Source organism: Stegostoma tigrinum, chromosome 8 (genome assembly GCF_030684315.1).
Source record: "Stegostoma tigrinum isolate sSteTig4 chromosome 8, sSteTig4.hap1, whole genome shotgun sequence".
Classification (NCBI taxonomy): domain Eukaryota; kingdom Metazoa; phylum Chordata; class Chondrichthyes; order Orectolobiformes; family Stegostomatidae; genus Stegostoma; species Stegostoma tigrinum.
This window is the reverse complement of record NC_081361.1, coordinates 56,785,565-56,799,634: the sequence shown is the minus strand read 5'-3', so window position 1 is coordinate 56,799,634 and position 14,070 is coordinate 56,785,565. Positions and strand designations below refer to the sequence as shown.

General features: G+C 40.3%; 1 protein-coding gene across 6 annotated transcripts in view; it reads right to left on the bottom strand.

Moving 5' to 3' along the window:
• The window catches only part of fggy (FGGY carbohydrate kinase domain containing), a 490,678-nt gene that overhangs the window by 297,198 nt on the left and 179,410 nt on the right, over positions 1 to 14,070 (bottom strand). For 5 of the 6 annotated variants that reach the window (XM_048538754.2, XM_048538757.2, XM_048538755.2 and 2 more), the window contains 2 exons: positions 8,567 to 8,754; positions 3,908 to 4,019 (listed from right to left, as the gene is read on the bottom strand). In XM_048538754.2, coding sequence (XP_048394711.1) covers positions 3,908 to 4,019; positions 8,567 to 8,743 — 289 coding nt within the window. In that variant the 5' untranslated portion in view covers positions 8,744 to 8,754. Of the gene's footprint in view, positions 1 to 3,907; positions 4,020 to 8,566; positions 8,755 to 14,070 lie in introns of those variants that run through there. The other variant, XM_048538759.2, reaches the window with a different exon arrangement.

Sequence of the window (14,070 nt, the reverse complement as noted above, 5' to 3'; positions counted from 1 at the left end):
CCCAGGGATGAAGGGCTTTTCATTGGAGGACTTGTTGAGGATTCTGGGACTATATTCGATGGAGTTGAGAAGGATGAGGGGGAGAGCTGATTGAAACTTACAGAACATAAACAGGCTTAGATAGTGTTGATGTGGACAAGATACTTCTATTAGTAGGGGAGACTAGCACCCAAGGGCACAGCCTCAGTGAAGGGACAACCTTGAGAACTGAGATAAGGAGGAAATTCAACCACATGGCAGTTAATCTGTGAACTCATTGCTGCACAGGCTGTGGTGTCAAAGTCATTGAGTGCATTTACACCAGAGATAGATAGGTCTTGAACAGCAAAGGGATCAAGGGTAATGGGGAGACGACAGGAGAATGGAGGAGAGAAACATACAGCCATGATCAAATGGCGGAGCAAACCCGATGGGCTGAAGCCTAATTCTGCTCCTGTATCTTATGGCCTGAAAATCAGATACAATCAGATGATGCACAGAAAGGAGATCATCTATTTTGGTTTGATCCATCTCCCAGCATCAACAAAACCAAAACAACCTACAAACTTTACCTCAATCACACAACTACACATTCAGCTGCAAATGTTGATGGAGGCATTTCAGAAATTGTTGAACACTTCCCATATCTTGACAGCTACTTCACTCAGAAGATTGCTATTACAGAGATCTAGCACCAGGACGATCTTTGAAAGCAAGCCTCCAAAAATTACATAATTGCAAAATTTCAATGACAGCCTTGTTACCACACTTCTATGTGGCAGGAAGATTTGGCTCTTAGAACCTGTATCCAAAGCCAAGTGGTAAAACAAGTGAACAAACTCCAGCATTCTCACCAAAGTCAATTCCTTCAACGTTACAACCATAATCATGCACGATCAGCTTCATTGGTTTAAGCATTGTGTGCTCATGCCAAATAACCAGCTCCTGCAACAGGTCCTTTTTCCACAACCTAAGGAAGGCACTTGATCTCCAGGACTAAAGGGCTCACTAAAAAGGCAACAAGTTTAAATAAATGCAGGGGGTAACATCACACAACAATACCACAAAGTCCTAGATGTGAGTTTGCTCGCTGAGCTGGAAGGTTAGTTTTCAGACGTTTCGTCACCATTCTAGGTAACATCATCAGTGAGTCTCCAACGAAGCGCTGGTGTTATGTCCCGCTTTCTATTTATCTGGTTAGGTTTCCTTGGGTTTGGTGATGTCATTTCCTGCATTGGTGATGTCATTTCCTGTTCTTTTTCTCAGAGGATGGTAGATTGGCTCCAAATCAATGTGTTTGTTGATGGAGTTCCAGTTGGAATGCCATGCTTCTAGGAATTCTCATGCGTGTCTCTGTTTGGCTTGTCCTAGGATGGATGTGTTGTCCCAATCAAAGTGGTGTCCTTCCTCATCTGTATGTAAGGATATGAGTGATAGTGGGTCATGTCGTTTTGTGGCTAGTTGATGTTCACGTATCCTGGTGGCTAGCTTTCTGCCTGTTTGTCCAATGTAGTGTTTGTCACAGTTCTTGCAAGGTATTTTGTAGATGACGTTCGTTTTGCTTGTTGTCTGTATAGGGTCTTTTAAGTTCATTAGCTGCTGTTTTAGTGTGTTGGTGGGTTTGTGGGCTACCCTGATGCCAAGAGGTCCGAGTAGTCCGGCAGTCGTTTCGGAAATGTCTTTGATATAGGGGAGAGTGGTTATGGTTTCTGGGCCCATACCACAAAGTAACACCACAATCAACAAAACATAATACATACAGGCAATGACTGTACAAATTCTGCTGCAGCGAAGTGAAAGCAGAATTCTGGCCTGAGAGAATCCATACTTCCCCCAGTGCAACAACTTCAGTGCGACTCATTGTCCATACCTGAAGACCACTCCATGCGAAATGGGCCAAGAATGGTCCATTGAGTCACCTAAAGACATGCATATAATGATGTCTAGATGACATCATCCTCAAATGCAGTGACTTATAACCATAGCCAACAGAAGAGACATAAGGATGTGCATAGGCAGAGATGAATAGATGCACCCATAAGGTAAGCTTGTGTGAGGAGAAGGTCCTGGATTAGGAGTTCAGGAGCAGATAAAAAGATTTGAGGAGACATAAATGTTAGAGTTTTGATCAAATGCCTTTATTTTTCTTGTCCTGCTTGGTTAATTGAACTCCTACCTGGACTGAAAAACTGATACAATGTTATTCTGCCGACATCTTTTGCCACCTCTAAACAAGCTTCTGCCATTTCTAGGAAACAACATAAATTGCTAAGTCGTCATTGATCCCTGCAGCATATACAAGAGAGAGGTGACACTGAAGTGGAGAGCCGTGGGCATGCGCATGATACACACGCACACACACACACACACACACACACACACACACACACACACACAGAGAGATACCCCTTCGATGGGAAAATTCCTCTCTGTTCTTCTCACCTTCAAGTGCTTCAGTTTACATGCTGGCATGTCTTTTTAAACAATGGAGCTGAAAGCAGGTCACACAGGTCACCATCACACACTCTAACACTAATGAATTGGTTGACTCAGGAATGTGATGCATATTCCAGGTTTCCTACACGACCCCCACTGCCAGCTTCTCTTAATATTCTAATTCAGGGTCAAAATTTCACCAGAAAAAAAATGTTATCACAACAAATTCCATGAAACCATTGCTGATTGTCAGGAAAGAACTATTTCGTTCACAAATGTCCTTTAGGGAAGGAAATCTGCCATCCTAACCTGGTCTGACCTGTATGTAACTCCAGACCCACAGCAATGTGATTGACTCTTAACTGCCCTCTGGGCAACTCAGGATGGACAATAAATGCTGGTCCAGCCAGCAATGCCCATATCCAATGAATGAATTTAAAAAACTATAATCATGAAGGGAAAAGCTAACCAGTAAATCAGAAGTAAGCGATTTCTCAAAAGTAAATGTAAAACTTCAGATAACGTCTGTGCATCTAGCAATGAAGTGCCACCATCACGACAGATTCACCAAACAGAAAAGCAGGACCCAACTCTTTTAGGGATAAAATTAGCTCCAAAAAATTGTTGTAGTACAAAATACCATGACGCAATGAGAAAATATACAAATACTTGAATAATGAATAAACCAGAAAAATAACCATCCCACAAATATTGAAAGACACAGGCTTCACAAGATGTATATGTAGTACTTTTTATTGATCTATTAAAATTCCTGAAGCTATATGTAACCTATTCTTCCTGCCCAAAACCTATATTTTGACTCCAGTTGAGTGTTACTTTGCTGCAATACATATCTCATTTCTCTCCTCGTTATTTTTTGTGTTGGTAATTAAACTTCATCTTCTTTTTTCCAGTAACCTTCTTTGTTGTGATCTACAAAATAGGACAGATGGGACCTGCATACTTAACACACTGCATTTTTGCAATTCGTAATACTTTCCCTCTGGCTTCTTGTTGCTTGTCTGAATTTTCTGGGTGTTTCTGGTAGTTGCAGGTACATCTTTAAGCTCTATAGTTAGCTCATGTTATGAATGGTTGTTTGATTACACAAGTGGCACTTTTGATCTTTACTTAATCTTGTATTGTACATTATACCTCTCACTTTTGGTGAAGAATATCAGAAAGTTTTCCCATATTTCTGAATGCCAGTAGAGTATCCCAAATTCATTATACCTTGAAGGAATTAGGTGCTTACTGTCTTAATTATCCTTCTATATAGATTGCAAAGGTGGGCTATTAACTAGATAGCCATGTTAAATTATGTTATATAATATTACATCACATAATATTGTCATGCCTGATTATGCCATGTGCATAACTATTGATACCAGTGAAACTATTTTACAACAGCAAAAATGCTTTGACCATTAAGTAACTAATGTATAACAAATATAGTTGGATATATTTGTGATAGAAATGTGTGAAGCCTTACCTTCTGCATTAACTGCTACAGGCTCAAATCTTTCATCAAGTACAACAAGAGAACAGGTAGCATCAAAGCCAATTCCTCTGAGATAGCACAGATTAGCTACTTGAGCTATTCTCTATAAGAAAAATGGAAAAAATATGCTGTAATAAAATTAGTTGTTGATCTTTATCTTATAATTTGCACTGTTTCATAAACACTGATCAGATGTTTCCTGTAGTTCCCAACAACTGTTCGTTTGCCATCTCAGTTCAATTGGTGATAATACTTGATCGAGTTCCAAAGTTGAGGAGAAACCAGTCACAAAGTTGTGGTCTATTTCAAAGTAAAACTGCTTTACTTGTAATGTTTCCTCCCTTTTCCTTCACAGTTTCTCTACTTCAAGTTATAGGTAAGTCTGGCAGGGCTTTCTAAGATCAAAATAAAGCAAAGAACTGTGGATGCTGGAAGCCTGAAACATAAATAGAAATTTCTGAGAAACCCAACAGGTCTAGAAGCATCTGTGAAGAGAATGCAGAAGTGCTTGAAGAAAAGTCACCGGACTTGAAATGTTAACTCTGCTTTCTCACCAAAGATCCTGCTAGACCTGCTGAGTTTCTCCTTCAATTTCTGTTTGTGCCCAAGAGATAAAACTGAACTAGGAAGGAGGTAACCGCTATATTTGAATTAAGGGATAACTGGGTGCATATATTTCAGGAACAAGTAATTGATGGTATTGGAGATTGTGGTGTGTGAATAGAAACAAAACTCTGACTGGAGAAGTATTTACCCAGGCACTGTCTAGCTAGTACTTAACCTCTACTATTCGACATTAACAAAGGTTTGCTTCAGAAAGATGACTGAATTTAAAAGTAATTTGAATGCGGGCAGAAAGGTTGTCATAAATATGGTAGTCTCAGAAAGGATTCAGTAGGCCTTACAACATAAAGTATGGCCATTGAAAACCAGTTTCAACCATATATTATATCTTCTAAATTATAAAAGAAAGCAGCTTAAATAGTGGAGACGTGTCAGAAATGTTATTGATAAAGGCAGGAAAACAATAATTGTACAGCATGTGACCAGTCTTCAATATTGCTGGGTATGGTTTACAGATTTGCAGATTCTAAAGTTGTAAAAAGTAACAAGGAACCAGGTATCTCTTACTACAATATGCTGTAGAACTATGAGGATTGGATTGTTGCAATTGACAATCTGTAGAAGGGGGACGGATCAAATAAGGCCATCAAACCCTAATGGCGGTGGTCAAAAGTTCTTATGGTCCCTGCTACTATTACAACTAGACAAGTCAATTTCCAGAATGAAATCTGGCTTGTTAGGTAATACTCAGCTAAAAAAACGAACGTAGCAGTCTTTCACTGAAATATAGACAGATGGGCTGCAGATTTGATTTTAACAATTGTATGAATTTGTTACACACAAGAAATAAAGGTATAATAAACCACACCAAGCTATCTGAATATAACGTAGTTGGAAAGATTTCAAAAGACACAGCAAAGTAAAATCCCATCTACTCTGCAGCATCATCACAGTTACTCAAAATCCAGAAAAGCTTTCTTCCACATTTGTTGGTTTGACAAAACTGCGTCTTCTCAATTCCTGTCCTGTGAGCTGTGAATCCTTCCATTTGAATATTTGTACAACTAAGATCTTAGTTCTTCTCAGGTTTAAATCATTTGCAGAGTTCTAATGAATACACCTGGTGGGAAATTTTCACAAACTACAACCATTACACTGGGGCAACTTATAACTTTAACTGGACAAGTTCAGCAGGTCTGGCAGCATCTGTGAAGGGAAAAAACAGTTAACGTTTCGGGTCCAGTGGCCCTCAGAACTCAGTTCTGATGAAGAGTCACCAGACCCGGAACGTTAACTCTGTTTTTTCCTTCATAGATGCAGCCAGACCTGCTGAGCTTGTCCAGCAAATTTGCTTTTGTTCTTAATTTACAGCACCTGCAGTTCTTTCGGTTTTTATTACTTTTACTGCTCTAAATCATTTCTTTTTCTAGGAGAGACTATACTTGCATCTGATTTAAGGTCTCTTTCAAACAGAACTGAAAAGCATTTGAACTAATTTCTTTAAAAATTGCTCATCCTAAATTCTGCTAAACTGATGGATTAATGAGTTTCCTCTCCAGTCATGAATCCCACAGTATAAAACAACTTCCATTAAACTCCTGGAGACATAGACTGGTTTAAAAGCATGGTTCCAGGAAGATTGACCTATTTATCTCCTTCACACAAATTGAACCAAACCCATACGTCACTTTTCTCAAATTCAAATTATTTAAAAATGTTTTTTAATATATAAAAGTCATACATCTTTCATTACAGAGTATTAAAGTCAACTATTTATCAGAAGGGGCTAGTCAGTGGAGATGGACTATTATTACAAAAAGCACAGGAACAGCCATTAGAAAAAATAACTGGTTGAATGTACAAGATGAAAGACAGGAGGTTAAACCATGGATTTGGAACAGGATGTACAAAAATGCAAAACAAAAATGCAGGGTAAAATCAAACTACGGTACAGGAAGCAAACACGCCCCTAGAAAAAGATCACGAACTGTTAAAAAGAATCATAGGGAGGACATCATACCAGAAGCGGAGAGAAGGCAAGAAAGAGGGTGTATTTTAACAAGGTCAAGGAATGTGGTACTGACAAGGAATTCCAGTAGGAGCAGGTGTGATCAGGGAGTCTGAATAGCTTTAAATTAAATAGAAGGTAAGATCATAAATAAAAGTTGCCAAACAGCAAGAATGATAAGGCTGGGCAGAACCTGGGGTGTACACAAAGATGCCAGATAAGGAAAAGCCAGCTCAATCTCATAGCTGAATATGCATGGAAATGAACTCAATAATGGGCTTAAAAGGCTAAAAGCCATGCTTGTGGCACAAGGTTTTCAAGCAAAGCTAGGGGTTTGGGGGAGGGGTGGGGACAGGATATGAAGGTAGATTCACCTTGGGCAGGAAAAACAATTTTGAAGATTTTCTTAGCCTTGTTTGCAATAAATACTTGGGAATGTCAAATAATATTAAAGCATTCCTGGGGGTGGGATCAGCTCAGAAGAAAAGTGTTTCTTTACCCTCCAAACATAAGGGAACACTCTGGAATTAATGTGTACATGGCTTATATTTTGTCTCCAGAATTTGGTACTTCTCAGCAAGATCTGCCTTATTAAAGCACTGCCATGTTTTACAGATATCAAGTGGATGAGCTTTCTTTATGAGACACTTAGATGATTATTTGTAGGGTGGGAACAGTGAATTTGAAAACACTGTCATAAATGGGTTTAAAACAAAATTCAAAACCATCTTCTTAGACATCGCCAGATCATTCTGCAGGCAACAGGGTGACTTGCAAAAGTCTCGAAGAGTTGTTACATATCAAATTATCTTATTCTCAGTGGCAAACCTGATCTTTGCTTGTCTCTTCCTTCTACCTGCCATCCTCATTGCACTCCTAAAAGTACTATGCAGATCAAAAATGCCACAGAATTTTCATATTTTGGCACTTGATGTACTCTCCAGTTCAGACACAGTCACTTGTAAAAACAAGTGGGTTTTTGACAATCCAAACAGCGGTGAGGCGATAGCTTAGTGGTAATATTGCTGGACTGATAATCCAGAGGAAACAGCTAATGTTCTGGGGACCTGGATTCCAATCCCACCATGGCAGATGGTGGCATTTTAATTCAATAAAATATCTGAAATTAAGAATATAATGATGACTGTGAATACATTGTTGATTGTTGGGAAAACCCATCTGGTTCATTAATACCCTTTAGGGAATGAAACTGTCATCGTTACCTGGTCTGGTCTACATGTGACTCCAGATCCACAGCAATGTGGTTGACTCCTAACTGTCCTCTAGGCGATTATGGACAGGCACTAAATGCTGCCGAGCCAGTGGCGCCCTCATCCCATGAATAAATAAAGGACTTATTTTTTTGCTCAATATCCAGTTAAGACAGGAGCATGAGTGGAGGATGATAGCTGGAACATTTGCTTTACACAATTTTTACTGAAATGGGAACAAGCTACTGTATGAAATTTTGAACTTACTGCAGCGGCCACACTACTCTTGGATCTCTTCTCAGAGCAAACAACTTATTCTTAGTCACAGAATATATTTCTAGCTGTTGAAAAGCAGTTAAATATAATGTAGAAGTACAGCACAGAATAAATATGAGGCAACTGCAGAAGTTCTTAAACTAAATGACTGTGTCTGCAGTAATTGGCTCTTCCTCTCCCAAGCACAACAGTGATGTTTGCCAATGGCTCATCATCCAGTCTATCGAGAACAAATATCATAATGGCCCACCATCTTATGTCTGGAAATACTGGTTTCATGGGGAAAACATTTTGCCAATTATTCACTAAGAGCATGATTGAGGTGCTGCATTAGTAATCATAATCTTCATGCCAAACGGCATAAGGACTATGGTTGTTGTTGCAACATTTTCATTAATCTTTCTAAATGCAGTGAGAGTTGACAGAAAACTATTGTGTTACATTTCAGTGGCTTAAACTGTAGTTCTCTGTATTTGACAGAAGTGCCAGTAGCAGACAAAGTACAGGATTCCTACATTGCAACAATACAGTCTAGTTATGCGAGTAGTTGTTTTGTTCAATGTTGCCATGCAGATCAACTTATAATTATACCTTTGAAACAGTACAGCACGCTTCCCATATATCAGTAGAAGATTGCTCATAGTAGTCAGGATGTGGCTTCCAAATTTGGATTGGTTGTTCAGCCTGAGCTAGCACTTTGCCATGGTGGTCTACAAGTGCTGCTCGTACACTTGCACTTCCCACATCGATCCCCAAGAAGTATTTCATGTTGGGTCAATCTGTAAATTAAGAAAGGACATTTTATTGTGAACTGTCCAATGTGATGTTCCATGAAGATCATCAATCATTTACTAAGTCACAAATAAAGAAGATCTCCGCATCTACTCCAAAACCTTAAAGAAGATCTCTCAGATCAATCTAAGAAAGTGTCTAACTTGCTCATGATCTCCTCAAAGAATCCTAACAGATTAGTCAGGCATAGCATCCCCCTGATGAAGCCATGCTGACTCGGGCCTATTTTACCATGCAATTCCAACTACTCCACAATCTCATCCTTAATAATAGTCTCTAAAATCTTATCAATGACCAAGGTCAAGCTAAGTATCTCCTGCCTTCTGCCTCCATCCCTTCTCAAACAGGGGTGTTATCTTAGCCAGTTTCCAGTCCTCTGTCACTCATCCTGAATCCAGTGATTCCTGAAAGACAACCACCAATGATTCTACAATCTCCTCAGCTATCTCCTTCAGAATTCTGATATAGTCCATAAGGTTAAGCTGATTTATCCACCTTCCAACATATCCACATCCCTAGCAGCTTCTACTTAACAATGGTCACTACATTCACCTCGGCCCCTGATTCTCTTGAAGTTCTGCTATGTTGCTGATATCTTCCATTCCGAAAACTGATGGACACACTTGCTTCTCACTTATCTTTTATATATCTGAAATAACTGCAAAAAGCCCAGCACCCTGTCACCAAGTCACCCTTTATTAACTTGTGCACAATGCATTGTCTGTTGCCAGCCAGCTCAGGCCAAGTCCCCTGAACTGAGGAGATTCTAATCTCCTGGTTATATTGGTCAGCCAGGGATTTCCTGATTGGGCCAGGCTAACAATCCCAAAAAAAGGATCTCGTAGTCAACAAGATCCAGCTAGTTCCAATCACTACGATATCTAAAAAAAACTCTTACAATCTTCTATTATATTACTAACTAGCTTACTCTCATGATTCATCTTCCAATGCCTTATTACTTTTTAAGTTTTCCTTTGCTGGTTTTAAAGGCTTCCCAATTCTCTTGCTTCCCATGAATCTTCACCACATTATATGTTTTTTCTCTTGCTTTTATGCTATTCATGACTTCCCCTGTCGGCCACGGTTGCCTCCCAAATTACCCTTAGAAAGCACTGCCATCGCTGATCCACCAGCTTCGCGGCTAGGCTTCCCTTTCAAACAACTCTGGCCGGCTTGATCCTTATATCTTTGTCAAAAAATAAATAAAAATCGAAAGAAATGCAGATGCTGTAAATCAGGAACAAAAACAGAAGTTGCTGGAAAAGCTCAGCAAGTCCGGCAACATCTGTGAAGAAAAAAATCAGAGTTAACGTTTCGGGTCCAGTGACCCTTCTTTAGTTCTGAACTGGACCCAAAATATTAACTCTGATTTTTTCTTCACGGCTGCCAGACCCGCTGAGCTTTTCCAGCAACTTCTGTTTTTGCTCATATCTTTGTTGTTACCTTTACTCAACTGTAATACCGTTACATCTGATCCCAGCTTCTCCCTCTAAAAATGAATTGTGAATTATATCATATTATGGCTACTGCCTCCTTCAGGCTTTCTTCATCTTAAGCTCCCTAAAGAAGCTACATTACACATCACCACATCCAGAATTGCGTGTTCCCTCGTGGGCTGTACCACAAGCTGCTCCAAACACTATCTGATAGACATTCCATGAATTCATACTCATGAGATCCACTACCAACCTCATTTTCACAGTTCACCTGCATATTGAAGTCCCCCATGATTGTTAAAATCATGCCTTTCTTACAGGACTCTATTTCCTGATTTATTTTCTTCCCCACATCCTGACTATTGCTAGGAGGTCCAGGCATAACTTTCACCAGGGTCTTTTTTCCCTTTGTGGTTCCTCAACTCTACCCACACAGATAAAGCTGATTTGGCACACAGATTTTGGACACTGTGGATCATGTTAATGCCCCATTCAACATATACACAGCTGAACATGTGTTCAGTTGCATCAGCTCACAGTCCAAACTAACACGATTTAAAGGCATCATCATTCAAATTTAAAGTGAGGTGCTTATTAATTTCTTTTGCTGCTAGAGAGTTAATGGAAATAACTGAATATTTTGGAGAAGTCAGTATGGACTTTTTTTTCAATCAAAAATTTTTAAGGGTGCGGGCCTTTTATAGTTATTTGTATTAGGGAGAAGACTTCTGTCCTGTCTTTGAGGATATTATTTCACTTCCTTTTGGGCTTCCCCCTGAAGTGCAAGTGGAACAAGTAACAGAAGAGAGAAGCTTTTTAAAAACAAAGGAGGATTCTCAACACAAAGTCTTACTCCTCTAGGCGCTTGAATGCCATACAAATCATATTCATAACTTTGTAAATTATAAACTGTATGCAATATGAAATATCTTGGGGCTGACATTTCTTTTTAAAATGGATATTAAAATACTCTAAAGGAATGGTCACATCCAACTAGGTCTGTGGATTCAAAGTCTGCCAAGTTTCTTCACAAGACAAAAGGCCTAAATTAGAGATTAGAGCTGGCACTATCAATCACCCAAAAACCAGCCACAAATAATTTCTTGACTTGAATATATCAAATGCCCAGGGTGAGTACCTATAAAACAATAATTCAGGTTACTTCTTTATTTGCTCATGGGATATGGATGTCACGAACGAAGCTAATTTTTATTGCCCATATCAATTGCCCTTGACAAGGTAGCGCTGAGCTGCTCTCTTGTACCAGTGCAATCCTTGGGTTGTAGGGTAACCAACATTCCTTTTCAGAACAGAGGCAGAACAGAAATTGCTGGAAAATCTCAACAGGTTTGGCAGCATCTGTGGAGAGAAATCAGAGTTAATGCTTCAGATCCAGTGATGCTTCTCCGTTGTTTCCGATTTCCAGTGTTTGCAGTTCTTCCAGATACTTTAGGAACAAAGTTCCAGCGTTTAACCCAGCAACAATGAAGGAACTGATAATACCATTCCACATCAGCAAGGTGTATAAATTGGAGGGGATTCCCATGGTATTCCTATGAGTCTGCTGCTCTTGTCATTCCAGACAGTAGAAGTCAGTTGTTTAGAAGATGCTGCTGAAGGAGTAACTTAACCATTTTGACCAAACACCACATTTGAAATAATGGAAAAAGGAACTTGAGAAATCACATAATATAGCAGCCATATTGGTCTCTTTTTATTTAATTTTCGTCTGCAGACAAATACAGCACCATGAGAAATGGAAGCTACACCCATTCTTTGTGACTATTGTATCATAAGGTTGCCAGGCCCTGACCCTCTTTTGAGTTCACTACGACAGCAACCAACCATCTTGGAACAAAGACAAAATAACTAACTTCTGGACCTGCAGAAAGACTATCTCTTGGAAAGAATTACCACTAACGTGAGTATACAAATTTGCAGCTTGAATTTGCCTATATGTCTTTTACATCAGGCCCGCACCATGTGGTTTCCAAGCTGAGTAAACTGCATGAATTATTAACTATTCCTTCTGCTATAATTTTACACTATTCTCATTAAGTGTTGGCTCAAAAGTGCTGAATTTCAAGTGAAAAACTGCAGATAGCATTAAAAAATGACGTTGAGTTTTGACTGCGTGGTTTCAGACTATACCACTGCTGCATAGACAAATGCAGTCAAGGCTGAAAGACAACTGCATGAGGAGACTGGGCAGAGTAGGTAGGGACCACTCACATTGAAATCGTTGAGGGCCAAAGCACTCCACTTTAAGATAACTGGCAAAAGAATCACAGGAAAAGAAGAGAAGATTTATGCAGCATGTTGACAGGTTCTCGAATGGATTTTCTGAGTGCATGTCTTTTAGAAAGGAATCAGTTTATTATCTGAAATGAAAGTCAAAAATTCTGTGATCTGGATTAGAGTTCCAATTTCCAACCTAGGTCTGACGCAAGTTACCTATTTACCGACTGACAGTTTTTTGGGCCTTACTTTTAATGAAGGATCCATTCCAACTCAAGCACTGGAGCAAAGTGTGAAGCTGGATGAGCACAGCAGGCTAAGCAGCATCTTAGGAGCACAAAAACTGATGTTTCGGGCCTAGGCCCTTCATTAGAGAGGGGGATGGGGAGAGGGTTCTGAAATAAATAGGGAGAGGGGGGAGATGGACCGAAGATGGATAGAGGAGAAGATAGGTGGAGAGGAGAGTACAGGTGGGGAGGGGATAGGCCAGTCCGTGGAGGACAGACAGGTCAAGGACGCGGGATGAGGTTAGTAGATGGAAAATGGACGTGCGGCTTGAGGGGGGAGGAAGGGATAGGTGAGAGGAAGAACAGGTTAGGGAGGCGGGGATGAGATGGGCTGGTTTTGGGATGCAGTCAGGGGAGGGGACGAGCTGGGCTGGTTTTGGGATGCAGTAGGGGAACGGGAGATTTTGAAGCTTGTGAAGTCCACATTGATACCATTGGGCTGCAAGTTTCCCCACATTGATACCATTGGGCTGCAACGTTCACAAGTTTCAGGAACAGCAACTCATATTCCGCTTGGGAACTCTGCAGCCCAATGGTATCAATGTGGACTTCACAAGCTTCAAAATCTCCCCTTCCCCCATTACATCCCAAAACCAGCCCAGTTCTTCCCCTCCCCCCACTGCATCACAAAACCAGCCCAGCTCGTCCCCTCCCCCCACTGCATCCCAAAACCAGCCCAGCCTGTCTCCGCTTCCCTAACCTGTTCTTCCTCTCACCCATCCCTTCCTCCCACCCCAAGCCGCACCTCCATTTCCTACCTACTAACCTCATCCCACCTCCTTGACCTGTCCGTCTTCCCTGGACTGACCTAACCCCTCCCTACCTCCCCACCTATACTCTCCTCTCCACCTATCTTCTTTTCTCTCCATCTTCGGTCCACATCCCCTCTCTCCCTATTTATTCCAGAACCCTCACCCCATCCCCTCTCTGATGAAGGGTCTAGGCCCGAAACGTCAGCTTTTGTGCTCCTGAGATGCTGCTTGGCCTGCTGTGTTCATCCAGCTTCACTCTCTAAATTACAGTCAGGTTGAGTATTCTCCATTCAGGAACACCACTGATTTCTTGTTTCAGGAATATCAGCAAAGAGTGCTGTAGTACCTTTATTTAAATGGTGCTTACTCTGACAGCTTAGAGATCTGTGAGAGATAGTGAGCTCCTCTTTAGATGGCAGCTCATTCTCACACTGATTTTCAAACAACTGTTTCTTTTACACCCTTGACGACTTATCAATGTATTACAACAAGATTGGTCCTAGCTTATCAACTCCATTAGATTTAAATTAAATTGGGTTTTGGTATTAATTTAAATTAATTAGCAAAATTCAAAAACCTGTTGTCTTGGT